This window comes from Lupinus angustifolius, chromosome LG16, assembly GCF_001865875.1.
Source record: "Lupinus angustifolius cultivar Tanjil chromosome LG16, LupAngTanjil_v1.0, whole genome shotgun sequence".
Taxonomy (NCBI): domain Eukaryota; kingdom Viridiplantae; phylum Streptophyta; class Magnoliopsida; order Fabales; family Fabaceae; genus Lupinus; species Lupinus angustifolius.
The window spans coordinates 16,191,964-16,218,221 of NC_032024.1; the positions used below are offsets into that span (position 1 = coordinate 16,191,964).

Sequence of the window (26,258 nt, forward strand, 5' to 3'; positions counted from 1 at the left end):
TGCTTTCTATTCGACCGAACTGCAAATATTTATAGAACTGGAACATAACACAAACTATACGAACATTACATTTTCCAGTCAACTTTCATCTTTTTCACGGATTTGCTACTATCGCCTCTACTTCTATTCAATCTATGCTTATCTTCACTTTGTATGACTATGAAGAAGAACAAGCTAAGAATGAATCCAAGAAGAACAAGCGTTATGATATTGGTTATGTTGATAAACTCGAGTATGAACTTTTTGATGATCTTTCAATGATTTTAAGGTGAGAATGGTTCATCATCTAGAGTATTTATTTTTAAATTAATTTGCAAAATTACATTTTGTATTTGTTAATTTATACTTTTGGAATATCATGTTTGGATTAGTTTATTCTGTATCCCCAACAACTTATAATCAAAAGTTGTGTAAAGAGAGATTTAGAGAGATAAGTAAGTATATGAATGCATTAGAATGACAATAGGATGTTAGCCACACAAGAAACTAACCACTTTAGGTAAATGCAATAAGAATGGGAGAGAGACAAGTGAACATTTTTTGCATTTGTACACAGAGGTAAAAATGTCATTTTATTATATCTCTAGAATAAAAGTGTTAAATCATATTATTTTTTCCTCTTGTTTCAGGTATATTTATCTCGATCCTAACTCAATAAGAATGGGCCACAAAATAGAGAAGAATGGACTAGCCATTTAGTTGCTCGTTATAAATTCTTAGTACATGCATACAACACATAATAAACCAAGGGAACCTCATCATCTCTTCCTAGTTTATAACATTTGTTGCTTTTAACATTGATATTAATTTGTTATATTATTGTTTTCTTGAATGATATACTCAAATATCCTTTAATATTCTCACCGATAGGATTTTTCTAAAAATAATTTCTACCTTCACTTACTCATTTTACATTTCTTTTTGTCATAAATGAACATTTTTCTACATTCCTTGCAATGTTTTCATGTTTAATTTTTCACTTGTAAATTTTCACAAACTCAATAATTCACGGGTAAAACTTTTCTAATATTTTTTTCTCCTTTCAGTCACTCATTTTATTTTTTGTTATAAGTTAACATTTTATCTATCTTCCTCACAACTTCTAAATATTTAATTTTTATAGGTAAAGTTTTCCTTCATCTAATAACTTTATGCATGACAATCAATTTCAATTTATAATGTACTAATTTGAATTCAATAGAAGCAATATGGAACAACATATGCGAATGCGCGAGTATATTGTTATTTTTTGTACTATTAAGAGTATTCTCTCACCCTTTTGAGTAAGAAATTAATCTATTTCGGGATGCATTGTTATCTCTTCCTAGGAATGGCAATGGGTGCAGGCAGGCGTGAGTAGTGTTTTCCCGTGCCCAAACCCACAATATTTGCGGGTACCCGTGCGGGTACCTGTGCGAGTAGCAGGTATTTGTGGATACCCAACGAGTTTTTAATTTTAATTATATATTTATATAATATGTAATAATCAATATGTAAAAATAATTGTTACATGAATAATATGATATTTATATGATAAATTTATGATCATTGTCAAATATGTGTAATTTATTATGAAATAATAATAAAGTATATGATATATAATCTTAAAAGTTAAAATTATAATAAAATTTATATAATAATCTAACTAAAAACGAAATATATAAATTTGCGGCTACCTGTGAGACAGGTATAAAAAATTACATCACTGAGGTAAGTTGCTGAAATTACAAGTGAAACATCTACAAATGAGGTAAGTGTTAAACGAAAGCCTTCTAGAGTTGTCTTGTTGTATGAGATGTTTTTAAGAAGGAAGCCAATAAAGATGTTTGTCATCATTGTGCAAGAGAGTATTCACTAAAAGTGCAACAACTACATTGAGCAAACATATAGATAGGAGTGTAAAAAGCCCAAATAAAATACATGACAAGAAGCGAAAGACCATAGCACAAGGGAAAAATAGGGAAGGTGAAAGAAATGTGACTATGAATCTTGTTGAGTTTCCATTTAAGTTTGTTGAGAATCTTGTGTTTAGATCTTTTGTGAGTAAGCTCGACCACGGTTCAAAGTCCATAGTCGTGTGATTATTACTATAGGAAAGGAAAAGTATTATTGAAATCTTTGTTGGAGCTTAATCATCAAATGTTTCATTCAAAACCAGTTCCTATACTTCCATTGAAAACATGAACCATGAGTGTGTGACGACTCATTTCATTGATGAGGATGGATATTACATAGAAAAACATTGAATTTTGCGTTGATTTCGTACCATAGGGGGAAGCCATAAATACAATGTCCCTAGTGGCGAAATCACAATACAATGTCCCTAAACCAAGTTGTTCAAAATTATGATGACCTTAGTGCTATGGTCAAGGAACTACAAATAAAACATTTGAGGAAAAAACAAAGCGATATAAAGAAAAGTGAATTGGATAGATACATGGATGATAATTTTGCGGAACTAAGTGATGATGATCTATTTTGAAATGATAGAGAGTCAAGTTAGTCAAGTATCATGTTATTTCATGCATGGCTAGGAATATATTAGTTATTCGAGTTTCTACACTATCGTCCGAGAATGTATTTAGCATCGTGGGTCACATTCTTGTTTCATATCGTAGTTCATTGCACCCTTCATGATTGAGGCTTTATTTTATGCTCAAATTTGGTTGAAGAAACAAACCTAAAAAGATTAATTTTTCAAGTCATGTAGTTAGAGTTGAATTAGGTATAGTAAAAAAAATTATTGTAAGTTATTGTCGCGTCTTGATTTTTGGCTACACGACCTCTTTTGGAGTCGCTACCACATATTTTGCAGTTAAAATATGGAAAACTCAATTTAAGCCCAACTTCTGGAAATGGTCTTTTATATTAGAGTTTGAGTTGAAGAGTTGATTACAGATCGAGGAAGGTATTAACACATCGTCTGCCCGTAATTAAACGGCACCCTAACTAATTGCATGAACTAAATACCCTTGATTTATTTAAATTAAATTGTTTAAACAAAATATTTATTTTTCTATTTTTGTGTCTGACAAGAGTTTATCATGCTCCTATGTATCTCTGGGTGTAATAGGGAAATCAAGACTACGTAGTTCTTGTAGAAAATTAATAAGTTGGTTTAATTTAAAATTTAGAAATTGTTTGAATTTAATCGAAGTGGAACTAATAGACGAAGAGTCAATATTGATTGCTTACCTTCTTTCCATTTTGATAGATAGCAGAAGCAGTACAAGTGATCGCGACCGATTCTCGGCTCAAAACAAGAAGAAAGATGTAATACAAGTTGTAACCTCACTATTGAATCCGAAAATAAAATAATTAAAATATTTTTTAATTTTTAAAGAGAGAATTAATAAGTGAAGAGTCGATATTGGTCATTAACCATCCTCTTACTTCGATAAATAACATAAGTAGTACAAATAACTACGACCGATTGTCGACTCGAAGTAAGAAGTAAGATACGACACAAATCGTAACCTCACTATTAAATCTTCATTTCAATATTTTTATTTTTGAATTTTATGTTTGATTACTTATGAAAATTATTAATTATTATACATAAAAGATAATGAAATAATAAGGGAACATAAAAGTATGTAAAATTTAATTGTTATACCCGACAGCTTGTTAACTCCACTTGCTTCCCATTTTGATCCACAAAGGTATATAATTCTACTTAATCTCATTTTGATTCAAAGTGTACAATTGTCTTATTTTGGAGAAAGCAACATCGTCATCTCCTATTAGCTTCAACCGGAGAAGATTACCATATGTTAGGCTTCCCGGTATAATATCCCCGATGCTTCCTTTATGCGCATAACACATGAACAAATATAAAACACGAGATGCTTTAGCAAGTAATGTAGACCAACCAAACGTTTAGGAATATGTATAATAAATGTTACTGAAGACTGCACACACATAGAAATAAAACCTGAGCAAAAATGTTGAAGCTAAATCATATATCCCCACCTTATCAATTAAGACTTCAAAGTAAAAAGAAATAGTGAGACATAAGCATGACATAATGTAACAGTGAGACAATGGTTAGAGTGCAGCATATGTTAATAAATCAGTGTAGCAAGCTCTCAATTAAAATTTGTGTTATTAATAAGAAGTAGAGACAATGAATGCAAGCTTGTGGGAAAATATTCTCATGTAGTGGAGGTTGAAGACATGGATGGCACGTCCATCACTCATAGGAAATGGAGAGAAGGCATGAAGGGCTAACATAAGCATAAACATGATGATATAGATTATTTCATTGCAAAAATCAATAATAGAAGGGGATGTGCTCTCTGGTGGTTCTATCTGTTTTAAGACAAATCCCAATATCATGCCTAATTGAAGTAGATTGAAAGGCACAAATAAAAAGTGCTCCCATGATAGCCCCCTCCTCATGAGTGGAGAGTGGGGTTCCACCGAGAGAGTGAGATGGTTAAGGAGGAAGAATTAGGTGGGTAGTGTAGTTTGACTACACTATCCCACGTTTGGGGTATGTTTCTGATTAATTACGGCTTAGGGGTATTTTTATGAAACTCGTGGATGTCAGCCACGAGTTTGGCGAAGTCGTGGACCAGAGCCACGATTTCACTGGAAAGTCGTGGATACCATTCACGATTTCCATGAGAGTTTCTCTCTCCTCACTGAAATCGTGGATAGGGTACACGACTTCCAGTGTCGTGTACCCGGTACACGAGATTGCATGAGTTATTTCAAATAATGCCCATTTACGAAACGTGTTTACTTGTTTTTATTTTTAATAATTTATAAAAATAATATAGTAATTGATAATTGAATATGGTAATTTTAGTATGGTAATTGAATATGTTAAATGTTTAATTTAAATTAATTTAATAACAAATTTGGAATTGGAATAATTTGTAATTTAAAATTAATGTAATAACAAAATTGGAATTGGAAAAAGAAGAAAATTTCATAAATTGTAGTATGAATTTCAAAAACATTAAATTAGCGGGAAAAAAATCCTAATGACGTCTATGAGATGATGTTCCACATCCAGGTGCCTTTCTCCTTCGAGGTGGTTGGACTCTTAGTTGTTGTTGTTGCGATTGATTTTGTCTTCCACCTCTAACCAGTTGTGGCTGCTCCTCATCTTCGTCTTCACTATCGTCATCATCTTCATCGTCATCGTTTGTTTGTGAAGGCATTGTCGGCTGATAATATTGTTGAGAGTTGAATGCCGAGAATGAAGTATTTGAAGTAGTGCCAATCATTCCTTGAAATTGCGAAGATGATGCTAAGTGAGAAAGTGAGTAGTCACCCATTGCTCCGTAACATTCAAACCCAAAGGGATGTTGTTGTTGTTGCTGAGGAACAGGAGTCTGAGTGTATGCCTGCGGAAAAGTATCTGTCTGAGTTTGACTTTCATAATGTTGTTGATAGTCAGGTGCAAAAGGCATTTGGAACTGTTGTGGAGGAGGAGCTTAAGAAGTAGTTGAGGAGAAGGCGGTTGGAATTAGTTGAGCAAATGCTTCCATCATCTCATTGCAGTTTTGATAGACGTCATTCAATGACTGCAACGGATTTGGAAACACATTTGTAGGAGCACACCTATCCCGAATCATTTTGATAAAATTGTACTGAATAAATGGAAAATTTTAAATTGTTAGAATATGTCAAGACAAAATAAAATAAAATATAATTACAAATGTTTTTGTTATTACCGATCCGGCTGAATATGCTCCATCTGGATATATGTATTTCCTTGTCCTTTGTAAGTACCATTGCATATACCACGAGTACTGGTACAAAGACTGGTTATCGGGAAAACCATTTACTACATAGTTTTCCCGGTTATTCCAAACCTGAATCCACTGGTCATGCTTTTGAGGCCAGTTGTAGTCATTCTTCCCACGTAGATCCATCTTGTGTTGTTTCTGCAGATTAATTGGATCTTCTGGGATAGGTTGTTGTAGACCAAACTGCCTCATCACCCGATCAGCAGCATGCCACTCAACAAGTGCAAAGTAGATGAGTGGTACACGTGCTCTGACTACATCAGGTATGAGCCCCACATAGGTAATGTTCCTATATGGGGTCCGCACAAACTAATATATAAACAAAGTTAGTAATTAATGAATACAAGAATAGTTAGAAATAATAGTAAATATATTAAAAATTAGAATTTACAGAAATTACCTGATCAATGCGCAAGCGATCCAACATTGACCGTATTATGTTTGTTGCATGACCAGGGATGTTGGTGGTGATTAGATATTGCGCCCACCTAAAATGTATTGTTATTGGTAGTTATTGTTATATGAATAATTTCAAACATAAACTATTGTAATTTGAAGAATTTTAGTAATAAAATCATGGAAAAAAATATACCTTTGGACTAAAGGGAAAGTTTGTGAGTCATTGTTATGTACTCTTGGAGCTAGCATTGGGATGCGGTCATATGCCCATGACTGTAGTAAATGCAAGCATCCACCGATTTCAATTTGGTGACTAATGAGTGCCGCACGACATATTCCAAGATATAGACACGCCAATACAGATGAACCCCAACTATATTGGAATGTCTGTGACAAGTCCTGCAACAATGGGAGATACATCAGGTGGACTCGTGATTCTGATGTATCTGGCATGCGGAAGCCTCCAATCATGCGTAATATAAACATTCTTGCGTGTTGCTCAATCACAACATCATCAGCATGTTGTGGAAGAACCGCAAAAGTTGAGTCGAGCCAACTCATTTGGATCCTTTGACCCATAATTTGTTTGTCAGTTGGGATTGCACCCAACAAGTTGTGACAAATCATTTCCCAATCACCACTTGTAATGCCAGTAACAGGAGCTCCATTTATTGACAACCCAAGTTGGTATGCGACATCTTCAAGAGTTATTGTGCACTCGCCAACAGGTAGATGGAAGGTGTGAGTCTCCGGCCTCCATCTCTCAACCAATGCCGTAATTAGGTGGTTGTTGATTTCGATTGTACCAATATCGAGAATATGCCCAAATGTTGTGTTACGAATAACTTCTAACACCGACGCAGATGGTAAATTTTGCCAAAAGTTGTATCTTGCTCGAAAAGTAACTTCTCCACCATTCCAAATGTTTGTGGAGACATGATCTTTTTGAAGGGTGAGAAGGGAGGGGTTAATAGGACCTGGACCAATATGTTCCATTTTTTGATGATAATTATCGGGAAATGAGAGAAAGTATGATTTTAGAAAGTATAATTTCGGAAGGGTTGGTGTCAGAATGAAGGTTCGGGAGGTTTCAAACGTGAGATAGCGTAGTCAAACTACACTACCCACGTAATTTTTCCGGTTAAGGATTCATGAGTGAGTGAAAGGGGGGTGAGAAATTGATGAGTGCAGTGGGTACTTTGGCATACCTAAAAAATATTATTTTTCGATAAAAATACTCACAAGTACCTATATTATTTATTTGTCACTTTTTTAAAAAGTATTATGTCCGGACAAAAATAAGTATTCAAAATTGTTATACGTTTTTATTTCAATATTTTATTAAAGATGAGAGTAGACAATCAACGAATTACAGGAACAACAAATGATATCAATGATAGACCTGTACCTAATGATTAATGTATCAAATTAAATTAAGGTAATATATTGTTGAATAAGTCATTGTTTATTACAATTGCTTTACACCACAAATATTAATACATGACATGTAATGGTAGCTATCACCATGTGTTAGTGGACCATGTCTTAAAATGGTGCAATTTAGTGGGAGATTAAAAACAATGAATTAAATATGACATGTATTCAGTAGCATAAGCATTGATGATTCTAAGACCTGGGAGCAGGGTGTGTGACATATATTAAAAAATTAAATAATAAAAATCATATATAGTTCTATACAATATATAAAAGCAAAACATGTTTTAACTACCACTATGCATTAATTTTCAATTTCTTATTTTGCTCTTAACAATTTTTAATTTTTGAAAAAATCATATAATCAAAGGTAATTATCATTAACAAAATAATCATATATCCCACTTTTAATTAGATATTACCATAAATATAAAAAAAAATTATAACATAAAATACATATTCAATACAAAAAACATTCTAATTCTCTATAAAAAATATAAAAATATGAAAACATTAATATGAAAATCACCAAAATTTAAATATAACTATTCAAATAAATTACACGCTCCATATAAATTAATTTCAGAGTTGTTAAACATTTATTGCTGAATACAAGTGAATAAGGAGTCACTCATCTATGCATATCTCATTCAACCATGCAACCTATTTTTCGTAATCTTCATAGTTGAAAACTATCCTTCTACGGTTATTGTTGCAACATCTAAAATCATTGCAAACAAAATAAAATATAATAGAAACAAAACATAATAGAAATAATGAAATTATAAATTACAAAGATTTAAAGAGTGAATAGAAAGAATGAAACATAATAGAAACAATGAAACAAATAAAGAATAAAAGAAACGAAAAATCGTTTGTAAGAAATAAATAGAAACACTGAAATAAAAATAGTGTTAAATATATATCCAAACAATGAAATGTAAATTTAATGAATCAAACAAATAACAAAAGGAAATAGCTTTATTCAAATGCAACAAATAGAAACAATAAAATTGAGACAATGAAATGGAAACAATGTTAGGATAATAGAAAAATGAAATACATAATATAAAGAATGAAATAGAAAATGCTAAATGGCTATATAAACAACCAATTAGCTAAGAAATAAAACAATATTTGAAGACAATACTTAGTCTCTAGCTAATATTCTTGTATGTAGGTAATATATAATTTTCTTTAAAAAATCATAGGAATAATAATGTATACTATTAAATATTACAAAATAGAAAATATTAATGCATTGTCAGTGTAAAGATTTATACACATGTATCATCTACCATTTATTTGAGTTATTTTTCCGAAGAAACAATGATGATTAAAAGAATGGTGTATGATATGCCAACAATATATAAAACTCTTACACTATTAATGTATACATTTTTTCCTTTAAAAATATATAATTTAAAAAAAATTAGGGTGTGCAAATTGCACACCTCACCACCACATGGCACCTTCCGTGAGCATAAGTCATGTAAGTAGTGACTTCTATTGTTGAATAAACCATTGTTTATTAGGGTGTTAAATTTTGTTGGACATGATTCTATGTCTTGGATTTTTGGACTAAAATTTTAATTTTGCTGTTTTGAAGTATATTGAAAGTTTCTTGTAGTGGGCTTTGGATCTTCAGCTGAACTTTAGTCATTAAGTATTCACAGTTCTTTCTTGCTTACTTACTTTTATTTACTTATTAAAATTGAGTTTTTTTGACTATGACTAGTTCAGAAGCCTCTAAATTTTTCTTAAAGGGTTTTTTAAAAGCAAAAAAACTCTAGAACCGAACCAGACTATTCATTAGCAGTTCTGTCTATGTTTTTGCGTTCTATAACTGTTTACCAAATGTCAAAATTATAGAATGATTATTAGTTAAGTAATTTTAGCAGCCCAAGGAAAATATAATAATATCCTATATTTTACAAAATGTCAAAATTATAAAGTGTCTAGTAATTATTTGTAAAGTAATTATAAAAATTGGATTTCATATATACGCACTTGACAATCTAATTTTTTTACACTATTAGCAAATTATCTACCATTCATGTTTTAATCAATATTGACTCTCAAATCAAAATAATACAAATCAATAATATATGATGTGTTAACAATATAAATTTTTTTATACTAACAATGCATATATTTTAAACTTGTAAAAATGTACACAAAGAAATATAGCCTAACTAGTGTTCCACACACGAATTCCATAAAGGGCATGGTTTATTGACCATAATACACAATGTTTCATAACGTGCATGGGTATTCCCTAATGTGCACGGGTATTCCCTAATGTGCACTTTAAAAGCTTTTATTTTTGTGGTTTTAAAGATATAATTTAACGCCAAATATTAATTCAATTTGGTCAACCGTGATATCAAATCTTTAATGTATGCTAGCCCAAGGAAAATATAATAATATCCTCTTTTATCAAATGTCAAGAATTATAGAGTATCAAATAACAATATACTATCAATAAGATGTTGATCTAGTGATATAAGTTTCTGCTAGATCTCTAGTATAACCAAAATGTCAATAATTCAATTCCTCGAAGCAACACTTGTTGGGAGAGACAAACATGCATCACGAAAGAGATTAGTTTTTTACTCAAAAAAGTGAAAGAATACCCTTAATAGTACAAAAAATGACAATATACTTGTGCGTTCGCATAGGTTGTTCCGTATTGCTTCTATTGAATTCAAATTAGTACATTATAAATTGAAATTGATTGTCATGCATAAGGTTGTTAGATGAAGGAAAACTTTACCTATAAAAATTAAATATTGAGAAGTTGTGAGAAATATAGACAAAATGTTAACTTGTAACAAAAAATAAAATGAGTGACTCAAAAGAGAGAAAAATATTAGAAAATTTTTACCCATGAATTATTGAGTTTGTGAAAAAATTATAAGTGAAAAATTAAACATGAAAAAGTTGTGAGGAATATAGAAAAAATGTTCACTGTGACAAAAAGAAAAGTAAAATGAGTAAGTGAAGGAAGAGAATTTTTTTTTAAAAATCCTATCCGTGAGAATATTAAAGGATATTTGAGTTAGGATTGAGACAAATACAATCAAAACAAGAGAAAAAAATAATATAATTTGATACTTTTATTTTAGAGATATAATGAAATGACATTTTTACTCCATGTACAAATGCAAAAAATGTTCACTTGCCTCTCTCTCATTCTTATTGCATTTGACCTAAAGTGATTAGTTTCTTGTGTGGCTAACATCCTATTATCATTCTTATTGCAGTCATATAATTACTTATCTTTCTAAATCTATCTTTACAAAGCTTATGATTATAACTTGTTTTGGATACAAAATAAACTAATCCAAACATGATATTCCAAAAGTACAAATTAACAAATACAAACTCAAATTTTTCAAATTAATTTAAAAACAAATACTCCAAATGATGAATCATTCTCACCTTAAAATCATTGAAAGATCATCGGAAAGTTTATACTTGAGTTTATCAATAAAACCAACATCATAACGCTTATTCTTCTTCATACTCATACAAATCCTTAACCAAAATTTCTCGTTCTCCATTTTCATAATCGGAATTTGTCTCTTCATCGTTATCAAAAGAGTTAGTATTATGGTTTAATCATTCAACCTCTTTTTTAAGAAATGAAGGTAAATGAGGACTGGTTTTCTTGTGTTGAGTTTTAGATTTAACGGATTTGAGATTCTTTGAATTCTGATTTGGTTTCGTTTTCTCTCTTCTGCGATTGGCTCTGTCTCTCAATTTTTGCTTATTCATTTTTGCCATGGCTGCGCTAGTTTGGAGGTTTCCGAGTGTGAAGAGAAGTGTTGTTGGAGAAAACCTACAAATATACAACCCTACTTCTTTTTACAAATTGGAATACTTAATTAAATAGATTAAATTAAAAATAGTACCCTAGAGCCTAAACAAAAATATATCAAGAGCCCTATAAAACCAATTACTCCCTATAACTCGGAGTTAAGGGTCTGGTTCGATTCGATTTTTTAGTACTTTAGGAATCAAACTTAATAAAAAAGATAGTTTGGTTCATGTTGATTTTCATTTTTGTAATCTAAACTATTATGAAAGATTTGTTTTTAATGGAGTATGTTAAATTTTATCACTCTGATATCCTTTTTATATATATTGTTGGGTACCAGTAGATTAAAATACACCTAGAATGGGAGTTGAATAGGTGTTGCAGATCATTTTCTCCACTTTTCTGATACTTTGCGCAAAATGGAAAGTTATTGCACTTAATCGATTAAACTTGGTTTTAATCGATTAACTAGTGCTGGACTTAATCAATTATGCCTGTGGATAATCGATTATCTTGAGTTCTTGCAGTTCTTGATTTTATGGTTTCTTGCACAATAAGTCACGATTACCAGTTCTTATACACTTAATTGATTACAAAGGTTACAGAATTATGTCAATACTGATTATAACATGTAACAACACAAAATCAATCAATTAACAAAAATATAAAGACGAAAAGTAAAGTAGATAGAGGTTAGAAAATTGTGCGCATGGAAATTTTTACCTTGGTTCGTTTGTGGTCCACTATAAACTACATGGTATGTAAACATGCAATACATGGTTTTTCAAATATGTTACCTTCAATGCATAAAACCATATATGTAGATGCAGGAGCTTACTTATCATGTGATATGTAGATGTGATGTCTCAATTTTAATCTTGTTTATGTTAAAGCTCTTGTGAGACTCTCACCTAGGTTTACCTAACCTAGACTCGATCTAAGACAATCATCTTAAGACTTCTAATAAAAGTAAAAATTTACAACGCCCTAAGTCTATAGATGTAACCCTTGAGTCTTCCGCTCGTTGTTTGTTATACAATCTTTAAGATTGTATGTCCATTGTCTTCATCAAAATACAGGTTAGCGTCAAATATGCAAATCTTGACTCTTTGCGCTTTCATATATATATATATATATATATATATCATTGCTTTTTTATCATGATAAAAAGGGAGAGATTGTTTAATTATTTTTATGAGGGATAGGAGAATTATGCAAATGTTTATGTTTTTATTAACTGAAACAGTCAAAGTAATGGGGGATTGACATGTGTGACATATTTATTTTTTAGGACTTGGATTTTTTATACTTTCATGGTCTAAATTGGTTTGGACGAAAATTTTCATGTACCAAAGTAAATCTTTACTCAAAATTAAAAGCTATAAAAATACAAACAGTTCGAATATTAAAATCACAGTTTTGAGAGGCATAACAATTGAAAAGGATAATAATATTTAAAGATCACAATTTAATCAATGTGATAATTAATATAAAAGTTTATTTAAGTTAGTGGAAATGGGTCAGAATAATGGATTACCATGCACACTTTTCCACTAAAATATATATTTTTGGGCTGATATTGTTGTGGATTGGTAATTGATTCTTGCGGGTGAAATCATATATATAGTTAATTAATTACAACATGTTTATAATTGATCACCACTTGTCCCATTTTTTTCAATGACTACAAATCTATGTATTTGATTTATGAGAATAAAGTATTTCATTAGGATTTAATATATATATATATATATATATATATATACTAATATTGTAAGTGTTTTTTACGTTGTTAGTACATCATTGACTATCAAACAATGAGATAATTTACACACTCATTATTTGACATGTGTCTTTTTTCTCCTTCCTCTAAAAGTTTTTATTTTAAAATATATTATAAATAAATAAAATACACTTCAAACAATGAATGAATTTGAAGAAATAAATTATATCCTAATGTAAAGAGATACTTTATTCTCTTGATTTATTTCTCATCTTCTATATAAATGCATTTTTTCCAGTATGAATACCCAAATTTTTAAACCTTAATTTTGAAAGCCAATGAGCATTCCATTGAATCTTTGTTGTAACACAATTGTTCTTGATATTGTGCTATTGAAATTGTTCTCCAATTTGCATATTTTTACTTAAAAGAGAGTTTCAACTGGATCTTGGGATCCTTCTATCCATCATATTGATGCAAAGGGGATGTATCTCATATCTAACCAAATATCCTAATCATATATTTAAAGTGATATGTCTTAATTTTTTATGAGAATTACTAGCATTATATCCATGTGATTTGCATGGATTGCTTCCTGTTGAAACTAAAAAATGTATTTAAAAGTTATAGGTAAATGAAAGACCTAAATTTTTAGTTAAATAAAGTTAAATATTAATCTAATAATACAATATAAAATATTAAAGTTTTATGAGTTGAAACAAAAAATAAACATGTAAGTCAAAATAGTTATAATCAATGTTGTTAAAACCGTATTGGTTTTCAAACCGATTAGTATACTGATATAGTGATACACTAGTTTAATGTGTAGTTCAGTAATTAAACCGCATGCCGATTAAACTGGTTAAATCGGATCTACCTGCTTATATTTATAAACATATAACAAAAAAATTAAAAAATGTAGATACTCAAATTTATAATTCATATTCATAATCTACTCAAAATTCACATAAACAAACAACTTTAAGTCTTTAACAAATTCAAAGTTTAAATTGCAAAACATATATCAATCCAAAAGTATCACTTAACAACCGCAAAATATAAATAAATGACACAGAAGTTTACAACTCACCGTACAAAAAAATAAATTTAGAGTTTTAACATTTCACACCAAGGAGTCAAACTCGTCTCATATCGAGGTTCCATTTTTGCACCAAATCCTATATTCAGATAGTTGACTATAAGATTACACAAATGTCAATGAGATTACACACTAATGTTATGAGCCAAAAGGTGCAATTTATGTATATTTTGAAAATATATGTCTTGAAATGTAGAAGAAGGGTTGAAAAGATTGGTCACCGTGTAATAGGATTTTTTTTTTAAAAATGTGTATAAAGCGGTCGATTTAGTCAAATTCCGCCTGATTCACCAATTTTGACTGATTTTGATATTTGACTAGTTCAACATTTGTACCGTACTGATTAAGGGTCTAGTTCGTCAGTTTTCCGGTCAACCAGCCGGCACAATACAATTTTTATATCAATGGTTATAATACAAAAACATAAATCAACAATTTGAAATGATAAATGTTAACGACATAAACAACATTGTTGATATTTAATCTCAATAAATCAAACTTTTGTTCAGGTTCAAAATCTTTGATTTTATTTTTAACATTCTATATTTATTTTATAATTTTACTTATTTATTTTATGGTCATTAAATATTTTAATTAAATTTTGTTTCAAGAAATTAACATTTTGTATCTTAATTTTAGATCATTATTTTTAATTTTTTAATATGATTATTTCTTATTTTCATCTATATTTTTTATATTTGAAGAATACGCATGAGATGAAATATTTACTGATATTTTTCTAACTTTAAATTCTCTATCCATTACATAATTATGAAATAGATAAGGTTATAGTTACTTCTAAATACTCATTTGTTTTTTAAGTACAAATATAACAATTTTAACATTTTAAAATTTGAATAGCATAAAATAAATTCATGTGTCACTACAATTAGTTAAAAATATATATTAAAATTAAAAATTTAATAATTAAAAAAATTTCTAACAAATTAAGTAACACAATTTGTGTGACACTTTCCATTTATACTTAATCATGTACCATCAGTTTTAAAGAACTCAGATTTTTTTCTCCTTACCCAACAACTAGTAAATATAAAAGACAGGTTATGATGAAATACAAATTCCAACTTTCAGATATATCTTAGACAAGATACGAAACTTATACTTAAAATAAAATACCATTACAACATATCAATGAGAAAGTCTATCCTACACACCTTGAGCATATATATTAATGCAAGAAGAAAAACCAAGGAGAAAATTAAACCTATAAAATTTTCAGCAAGTATAAAATTAATCAATGTGAGTAAAATACATAAAGGGATTTCACCCTCTCTCTTGGATACAACCATAAACTTTCCCTCTTAACATACTTCTCTCCTTCCTTCCTTTTTAGGCAGTACAATTTTATCAAAATGATTCGGGATAGGTGTGCTCCTACAAATGTGTTTCCAAATCCGTTGCAGTCATTGAATGATGTCTATCAAAACTGCAATGAGATGATGGAAGCATTTGCTCAACTAATTCCAACCGCCTTCTCCTCAACTACTTCTCAAGCTCCTCCTCCACAACAGTTCCAAATGCCTTTTGCACCTGACTATCAACAACATTATGAGAGTCAAACTCAGACAGATACTTTTCTGCAGGCATACACTCAGACTCCTGCTCCTCAGCAACAACAACAACATCCCTTTGGGTTTGAATGTTACGAGCAATGGGTGACTACTCATTTTCTCACTTAGCCTCATCTTCGCAATTTCAAGGAATGCCATCAATGTTTGGCACTACTTCAAATACTTCATTCTCGGCATTCAACTCTCAACAATATTATCAGCCGACAATGCCTTCACAAACAAACGATGACGATGAAGATGATGACGATAGTGAAGACGAAGATGAGGAGCAGCCACAACTGGTTAGAGGTGGAAGACAAAATCAATCGCAACAACAACAACAACTAAGAGTCCAACCACCTCGAAGGAGAAAGGCACCTGGATGTGGAACATCATCTCATAGACGCCATTAGGATTTTTTGAACATCATCTCATAGACGTCATTAGGATTTTTTTCCCGCTAATTTAATGTTTTTGAAATTCATACTACAATTTATGAAATTTTCTTCTTTTTCCAATTCCAATTTTGTTATTACATTAATTTTAAATTACAAATTATTCCAATTCCAAATTTGTTATTAAATTAATTTAAATTAAACGTTTAACATATTCATTTTACATACTAAAATTACCATATTCAATTATCAATTACTATATTATTTTTATAAATTATTAAAAATAAAAACAAGTAAACACGTTTCGTAAATGGGCGTTGTTTGAAATAACACATGCAATCTCGTGTATCGGGTACACGACATTGGAAGTCGTGTATCCTATCCACGATTTCATTGAGGAGAGAGAAACTCTCATGGAAATCGTGGATGGTATCCACGACTTTCCAGTGAAATCGTGGCTCTAGTCCACGACTTCGCCAAACTCGTGGCTGGCATCCACGAGTTTCATAAAAATACCCCTAAGCCGTAATTAATCAGAAACATACCCAAACGTGGGATAGTGTAGTCAAACTACACTACCCACGTAACTTTTCCTCCTTAACCATCTCACTCTCTCGGTGGAACCCCACTCTCCACTCATGAGGAGGGGGCTATCATGGGAGCACTTTTTATTTATGCCTTTCAATCTACTTCCATTAGGCATGATATTGGGATTTGTCTTAAAAAAGATAGAGCCACCAGAGAGCACATCCCCTTCTATTATTGATTTTTGCAATGAAATAATCTATATCATCATGTTTATGCTTATGTTAGCCCTTCATGTCTTCTCTCCATTTCCTATGAGTGATGGACGTGCCATCCATGTCTTCAACCTCCACTATATGAGAATATTTTCCCACAAGCTTGCATTCATTGCATTCATTGTCCCTTCATGCCTTCTCTCCATTTCCTATGAGTGATGGTAGCAAATCCATGAAAAAGATGAAAGTTGACCGGAAAAGGTAATGTTCGTGTAGTTTGTGTTATGTTCCAGTTCTAGAAATATTTGCAATTCGGTCGAATTGAAGGCAATGATTGGTTTTAACCTCAAGCATAGTACAATCAATGCCTTCTATTCGACCGAACTGCAAATGTTTATAGAACTGGAAAAAAACACAAACTATACGAACATTACATTTTCCAGTCAACTTTTATCTTTTTCGCGGATTTGCTACTATCGCCTTTACTTCTATTCAATCTATGCTCATCTTCACTTTGTATGACTACGAAGAAGAACAAGATAAGAATTAATCCAAGAAGAACAAGCGTTATGATATTGGTTCTGTTGATAAATTCGAGTATGAACTTCTTGATGATCTTTCAATGATTTTAAGATGAGAATGGTTCATCATCTAGAGTATTTATTTTTAAATTAATTTGCAAAATTACATTTTGTATTTGTTAATTTATACTTTTGGAATATCATGTTTGGATTAGTTTATTCTGTATCCCAAACAAGTTATAATCAAAAGCTTTGTAAATAGAGATTTAAAGAGATAAGTAATTATATGAATGCAATAAGAATGACAATAGGATGTTAGCCACACAAGAAACTAACCACTTTAGGTAAATGCAATAAGAATGGGAGAGAGACAAGTAAACATTTTTTGCATTTGTACATAGAGGTAAAAATGTCATTTTATTATATCTCTAAAATAAAGTGTTAAATCATATTATTTTTTCCTCTTGTTTTAGGTATATTTATCTGGATCTTAACTCAATAAGAATGGGCCGCAAAATAGAGAAGAATGGACTAGCCATTCAGTTGCCCGTTATAAATTCTTAGTACATTCTTACAACACATAATAAACCAAGGGAACCCCATCATCTCTTCCTAGTATATAACATTTGTTGCTTTTAATATTAATATTAATTTGTTATATTATTATTTTCTTGAATGATATACTCAAATATCCTTTAATATTTTCATGCATAGGATTTTTTTAAAAAATTTCTCTTCCTTTACTTACTCACTTTACTTTTATTTTTGTCATGAGGGGACACTTTTTCTACATTCCTCACAATTTTTCCATGTTTAATTCATAGGTAAAACTTTTCTAATATTTTTCTCTCCTTTATGTCATTTATTTTATTTTTTATTACAAGTTAATATTTTGTCTATTTTCCTCACAACTTCTCAATATTTAATTTTTATACGTAAAGCTTTCCTTCATCAAATAACCTTATGCATGACAATCAATTTTAATTTATAATGTACTAGTTTGAATACAATATAAGCAATACAAAACAACCTATGTCATTTTTTGTATTGTTAAAGGTATTCTCTCACGCTTTTGAATAAGAAACTAATCTCTTTCGGAACGCATAGTTATCTTTTCAAACAAGTATTGCTCCAAGGAATCGAATTATTAACATTTTGATCATCCTAGAGATTTGGCAGGAATTTATATCAGTAGACAAACATCTTGTTAATAATATACTGTCATTAAATACTCTATAATTTTTTTACATTTGATAAAATAGAGGATATTACTATATTTTCCTTGGGCTAGCATTGCCACCTAATGAATGAAAGTATATTAATATTTATGTTAAAGATTTGATATACCTGTTTTGAAAATTGAATTAATAGTTGACGTTAAATTATATCTTTAAAACCACCAAAGAAAAAAGCTTTTAATGAGCATATATATATTAATATCAAGTGGAGAAACCAATGACAAAATTAAACATTGAAATTTTCAGCAAGTATAAAATAAATCAATAACAATTTTCATAGATATCTTGAATTCTATTTTATTCTCTTCCTTAGATACTACAGGTCTACCATAAACTTCCTTGTTAAGATAGGAAGATTAACTTTTCCGGTCAACTTTTCATCTTTTTCAAAGATTTGCCACCTTTGCCTTTACTCCTCTTCAATCTATGCTTATCTTCGCTCCGTTGCTCATGAGGATTCACTTCCTCAAACTCTATTGGTTTTATAATAACACCTGGTCTCTTCACCACCTGCACATACAAGAGTCAATTTACAATGCAGCAAGAGAAAATGCACATTGGGTAATTGCATTTTCCCCAAATAGTTTAAACTCAAAGACGAGTATCCGATCAATTAAGGACTTTTCTACTCTAAAGGAGACCAGCAGGACTTTCCAAATATTAAATTGAGCTACTTTGAATAAGGGCTAAATTGTGAAAATTTAATGCTAGAAAACTGAAGGATATTCAGTTTGCCAAGGAAATGTTTTCAAGCACATACCTCGGGCCTGTTAAGCGGTCCAATTGCAGTTGCTGGATTAAATTCAGGTCCAATAGGTACACGCATGCTCTGTTCGAACATCTCTTTGGAAGTAAAAGGGAAAGGTAATGCTTTTGTATGGAGCTTCTCAGCCTGCCATATTCAAAAGAAAGTATCAAAATGAAATTAGAGCATCAAGGTCTACCAAAAGAAAAAGTAATTACAGAAAGAAAAGATCAACATCAAACACCAACAACCATAACATTAATAGAATGCTACTTTCTCAGGTACTCTACTTTGCCTTACACATATCTTTCCAATATCATAAGAACCTACCAAAATTCCATTATATTCACGAAAAAACTACTACGACTAATTCTAAAATAATATCAAGCCTAACTGAATCATTAAATGAGCCATTATAGCAACAACTTATCTTGTGTTCAAATGTCATTCCTACTTATTCATCCTTACATGTCAAGAAAAGAGCAAAACATTCACATTTGATGCAACCCTTTTATGAATACAAAGAAGTTTTCAATAATACAAGTTATACAACAACAATAATCAAGCATGAATCCCACTAGGTGGGGTCGGCTACATAGATCAAACAACGCCATAATGCTCTACTATCATAAATCATGTTCATATTAAACTAATAGCGTACAACCAATGCTTTGAAGACAATATGAGGAAGTGGGTAATTTACTCATATTAGCAATAAATAATAATATTAACAATAATACTAAGATTATTATTATTAAAATATTAATGAGTTAGCTGCCTTTGCCAAATATCATATTTAGAAATATGCCAATCAAGAATAACAAAATTCTTATTGGAAAGCAAATGAATTGCATGCATGAAATCAATTTGATATATCATTTGAAAAGAAAAAGGTAAAAAAATATTGTACTGCCACTAACCTTCTTATCTAACTTCTCAGAGATGATCACATTTTTTAGTTGAGCATCTTTCCTCCTTTTTAGAGCTTCTGCCCTTTTCCTCTGGGCATTTTCATGCTCTTTCAGCATCCAAGATGGTTCACCTTTCTTCTGCTGTATATGTGTCCATTGGCCCCATCCAGGAAGTGATACAGGCTTTTCCGGCTCTGGATTTTCTCTGTTGAGGATCTCCTGTTTATCCTTTTCGAAATCATCTTCTACATCATCTCCCGCAAAAGTCTGTTGAATGAGTTCCTAAATTTTACCTTATTGCCTGCATCGGAAATCTGGGGCTTAGCTGTTCCGAATACTCTTCTGCCACTGACAGAAGCAGCTTTTGGATCTTCTGAGCCACCAGAACTCCCCAGCTTCATCAAGGAATCTTCATATTCTTGAATAAGAATGTTGGCTTCTTCAACAGCTGCCTCTTTTCTTTTCTCCAATCCACGCCTCTGCACATAACAAATCAAGAGACCACAAATGACAAATCACAAAGAAAAACTTTCTAACTGACAATTTGCAACTCCTAAGATTTTTTATAGCAAAGAAAACAATACAACAAGATTAACAGAAGCCGGAGATATATATCTTCCTCATTGCTGGTGGTTCTCCCTTTTCCAGTGCTAATGAAACAAAATCTTATTTAGACATATAATTATCCACGTAAACAATTTTAGTTTAAACACATCTTTTCAGGATCAGGAACATAAAAAACCAAGGGAATAGAGGATAGGTAACTCAGTATTCTTTTTATAAAATAAGGTTGAGAAGGAATCAGTAATTACCATAAAAGGTAAAGAAAGCAATCCTGACTTGGGAACTTCATCCTCTTCCTCTAACACTCTCATTGTCTTCTCTTTTGCTTTTCCCAAAAGCTTAGAAACCCTATCCTGATCAGATCCATCAGAGTTTTCATCCTCATCACTAGTATCATCACTGCTGCTACTACTATCCTTCATAGAGTGCATTTTCCTAGACAACGCTGCATGCCTTTGAAGTTGTTCAGCTATGGCTGCACGAGTTCCTTCATCTTGGCTACTTAACCCACGTTGTAAAATACGCTTAGCCCACCGATTCTGGTTTTTGTGTCTCAGAGTCATGCGTTCCTGAGGTAAGTGAGAAAGGGATTGGTAGACACAATTATTCTCTTAATTGATAAAACAATAGATATATCAGTAAACAGCATTAGCAAAGCAAAAATTCTGCAGATCTTATTTCTTTAGAGAGACTACATACCTCTGCCCTTTGGCGCTCTTGTTTCATCGCATATTCTTTAGCGGCTTCAGGGTCCATTTCAATCCGAGAAGATTCTTCCTTCAGTCTATCTTTCTTCAACAAACGATGATATGTTTTAGACTTGATCTTTTTCATATGCTTTGCCTTCCGTTCATGACGAAAAAGAAGGCTATGCATTTTAGCAATCCGATTTTGCCTATCCTTTTCATCTTCAACAGAGACCTGTCAGGCATCATAAACTATATAAAGGAATTGAAATGCAGCAATTCCACATTATATGCATCACATCAATTTAAGCTTCCAAACAACTTCAGCGATGACTATTTAAGACATTTTAGTCATACAACAGAAATTAGGGAAGTATAGAAACCAAGACAGTTTCATCATACTATTCAACGATCAGCTAGAATCTGAAATGTTAAGTTCATTGAAGTAATGTCAACTAATATCTACATATTCATACCATGTTCATTTCAAGAAGCCTAGACCCGTCCCTTTTATGAGCTTCCATAACTTTGTCATCACGAACCAGTGCAGCCATTTTCATCTCAAATTCAGTTCTGGGTTCGAATTCAGAAGCTATTGCTCCAACAGTTGAAAACCCTAAATCTACATTTTCATCAAAGAAGACAGTTGGTGCCTCTCTATTTTTCTGAATAATGGGCTGCCATTTCGTGACATCTTTCTTTGATCTTTCATATGCTGCCCTTCTCTCTATCTTTGCTTGATCTGCCTTTGGCAGAGGTGCATGAATAGTCCTAGCTTTCTTCTCAATTTCGTTCATTCTCTTCCTAAGTTCTCCAAAACCAGGTTTTTCATGAAGAGGATTCAGAAGATCCTCGATGGTAATGAGTCCATCACCATTCACAACATCACGGCTAGAATTATATTCTGACTCTTGATAAAGCTCCGGTAAAACAGTATCCTTCATCTTCTTATTCTTCCTCTTCCCTGCATTGTGATTAAAATTACAAGTGCATCATTGTTCTAGAATCAACACAATAGACAGACTATGGTGTAACAGCACTGTGTTTCTCTGTAGGAAGCATTCATATGGAAAACTTGCTTCAGCATTTTACTCGCATGTCTCCAAAATCGGAGCAGATGTACATATACACACTTTTTTTTGAACTAACTTAAAAACATATGTGTGGATGGATTAACAGTTAAATGAGAAAAATATCTCTGAATCAGATTAACTCCGTACAAAAGGTGTTCAGAACTTGTCTCAAAAAGTTTAAAATTGACATCCTAGCATGTTAAAAACTTCTTCAAATGCATCTCGTATAACTAATTGTTTTCCAATAAATAGGACAGAAAACTGACTTGCTTCTATGTTCTAACCAAAATAATGGGCCAAACAAAAGTTAAATACTAATATACTTACCTTCAAAAGCCTCGGTGGGCATACCAGTAACTCCTTGTAACATCCTTGCATGCCTTTCTTCATCTTCCTCTTCCGACTCATTACTCGCGGCAGTTCGATTCTTACTCATATCATCATCGTCGTCATCATCTTCAGATTCCACATCCTCATCCTAGAAATACAAATGGGCACATAAATGACAGTGAACTAGTACAGACACAATGGATAAGTTGAAATATAAAATTAATGAAGCACTAAAGCAATGAGGTACTGCAAACTAAAGTTGCATGCGCATTTGGGAAAATTTAGGGTCTGTTTGTTTAAGATTCTAACAATGAGTAATTCTCCAAAATTGGTTTTGACAGATTTGTTCAGTTTCTCCTAAAATCAGCTTTTTTATTAATATGCAGACAGGTATCATAATGTCATCCTACCTATGTATCATAATGTTATCCTACCATATGCTCTCTCCATCTACTTTTCCACCTCCACCAGCCCCCCCTCCTTCTCCTCCTCCTCCCCAAACCCTAAATCCACCACCTCTTTCCGATTCCAATCCGAAGACTCTAACAATAACAACAACAACATCAACAACTTCACTTCCTCCTCCTCCAGATCTACTTAAAACACTCACATCCCTAATTCCTTCTCCAAATTAATTAAAAAACTCTAAATTAACATATACAAATTAATTAAAAAACTCTAAATTTTGCAAATTAATTTACAACAAAATAAATACTACAAAGGCAGAAACACACTCACCTTGAAGTCATCGGAAAGATCATCGGGGAGTTCATATTCAAGTTTATCAACAGAACCAGCATCATAACGCTTGTTCTTCTTCGATTCTTCCTCAGCCTGTTCTTCTTCGTACTCATACAAATCCTTAACCAAAATTTCTCGTTCTCCATCTTCATAATCAGACTCATCGCTACCAAAAGAGTTCGTATTAGGGTTTAAACGTTCAACCTCTTTTTTAAGGGATGAAGGTAAATGAGGACCAGATTTCTTGCGATGAGTTTTGGATTTGAAGGATTTGAGATTCTTCGAATCGAAATTTGGTTTTGTTTTCTCTCTTCCGTGGCTTGCTACATCTCTAGATTTTGGCTTCTTTGTTTGTGCCATGGTGCGCGCGCGTGTTTGGAGGTTTCACAGTAGAGAGAGGAGAGTGTGAAGAGAAGTGGTAGTAACTGGTTAGAGACAAACCTAAAAATCTAAAACCCTACTTCCTTTTTACACATTAAAACATTAAATAGATTAAAAACTAAATTACACTCGCACCCTCTAAATTTTTTTCATTACACTCATCACCTCTGTATAGAAAATAAGTATAATATTTTAAACAAAAAGTGTGATAAATGTAATTAAGTTAAACAAAACATGATATATTGTGGAGACAGATCCAAAATAATATATGAGTCAATATTTCTTCATTATTTTTGGTTTGTTACACTATATTATAAAACAATATTTCTTTAGAATTATTGATGCATTTTGTAACAAAAAATAATAAAGATGCATTGATTTGTATATTATTTAGACTTGTTTAAAAGATTACACTTATTTCTTATGCATGAGTGATCAGTGTGATGAAAAGTATAAAAATTATGGGAGATTTGTGTATGTGTAGAAAAGTGAGAGGTGATTTGTATAATTTTACTAGAACTCAGCGAGTATCAATGTAATTTCCTCTATATTAAATTAAAAATATTAACCATAAAGTCCTAAACAAATAATAATAAATTAAGAGTCCCATAAAACTAGTTAGCATATGAATAGGAATCTAATGGCCTGGTTAGATTAGATTTTTTAGTACTTTGACAACCCAACTTAATAAAAAAAAATTTACTTAGTTTATGTTGATTTATATTGTTGGAGTCCAAACGGTTATCAACTAATCATTTTTTTATAATGAAATGTGTTAAATTTTGTAATGAATAAATGAACAACATTTTAATATTTTTAGCAATTATTTTATTTTTTAAATATCTTTTTCATTATCCTTTTATTATATTTTCAATATCTCTTTAGTATTTTTTTTAATATTTAATCACTTTTGGGATATAATCGGAAAAACATATTATCGTCAACAATCTATTATGCTTCCGACTGGGTCACCAAAACATAAGGTTGTAAATAATATTTATAAGTGAAACATTGCAACGTACAAATAGAATCATATTTTGATATCAATATGATTAATAGAATCAATGCCAATAAAGTTAATAAGAATATCTTGAACATATTATATGCAAAATGCCCAATATAATTACGAAGCAAATAAAATTACATACAAAAAACAATGACTAAAATAATCTCATGTTTAGATAAGGTTGAAAATGTCATTTATAACTAAAACCTTGCAATATTGAATGTAAATATGCAAATGGTAGCATATTTGATAAGAATATGATTAATAGGATCAAATCCCATAAATCCAATAAGAATATCTTCACCTATTAGATGTAAAATGTCCAAAATAATTACGAAGCAAAATAATAATCACATTGTCATACGAGGTTGAAGGTGAAAATATATTTTATTTTCAAATAAAGAAGGTAGAGTGAATGATATAAAAATATTTACTTCTTCAAATACTCATAAAAATTGAACTTGACACACCTAATTAGATTGAGGGACATAAATAATATTAGAAGTTTGAAATCAGTGTTATGATATAATAATTTTTATTCTTTCAAATACCCACAAAAAACTTAACCTTACCTTTTTAGGGCAAGTCACTAAATGTTGAAGAAGATGAAAAAATATTTAATTTTTAGACACAAACATAGAAGCTTTAGAATAATATATTTGATTGAACATATTATAGGTAAAATTCTCAAAATAAAAAATTATATTCATAACATGAATCCATTCGCTTGGTGGTGAAAGAAGAAAGCTTGAATAAGATTGTGGAAGAGAGTAGACATGTAGAATGAAGTTTGAAGTATGAGAAATGGAAGAGTTGGAGAGAGAAAAAAATAATGAAGAAAATAAGTCCAACTAGAGTAAGTCAATGTAAATCGATTTAGCATGTAGCATGCAATGTTCTCTTTCATTAATGATAAGATAGTAGATTGTGTAATTTAACACTAATGTGATACTTCAACATCCTACATGGCAATTCTGATATCCATTTGATGTTTCATGGAATTTGGGTTGGTTAAAGAATCTTTGAAAAATTAAGTTAATATAAAAAAAATCAAAATTAATAATGTAAGAGTTTTTTAGTTTATTAAGTTATATATTAATAGTTATTGATTTTCTT

General features: G+C 31.1%; 2 protein-coding genes across 2 annotated transcripts in view; both read right to left on the minus strand.

Annotated features, from left to right (window-relative positions):
• On the minus strand, positions 1-24,143 carry LOC109329609 (U3 small nucleolar RNA-associated protein 14 homolog A-like). Its single transcript, XM_019563303.1, is given in 10 exon segments — positions 1-115; positions 19,113-19,215; positions 19,466-19,597; positions 20,371-20,642; positions 20,645-20,840; positions 21,174-21,494; positions 21,625-21,846; positions 22,088-22,575; positions 23,012-23,162; positions 23,753-24,143. Coding segments are annotated over 10 exon segments (2,298 nt in total). The 5' UTR covers positions 24,116-24,143; the 3' UTR covers positions 1-65.
• Positions 13,360-26,258, minus strand: part of LOC109329607 (bifunctional epoxide hydrolase 2) — a 23,836-nt gene continuing 10,937 nt past the window's right edge. The window contains exon 4 of the mRNA XM_019563300.1: positions 13,360-13,398. The gene's annotated coding sequence lies outside the window, so the exon portion shown is untranslated. The remainder of the gene's footprint in view (positions 13,399-26,258) is intronic.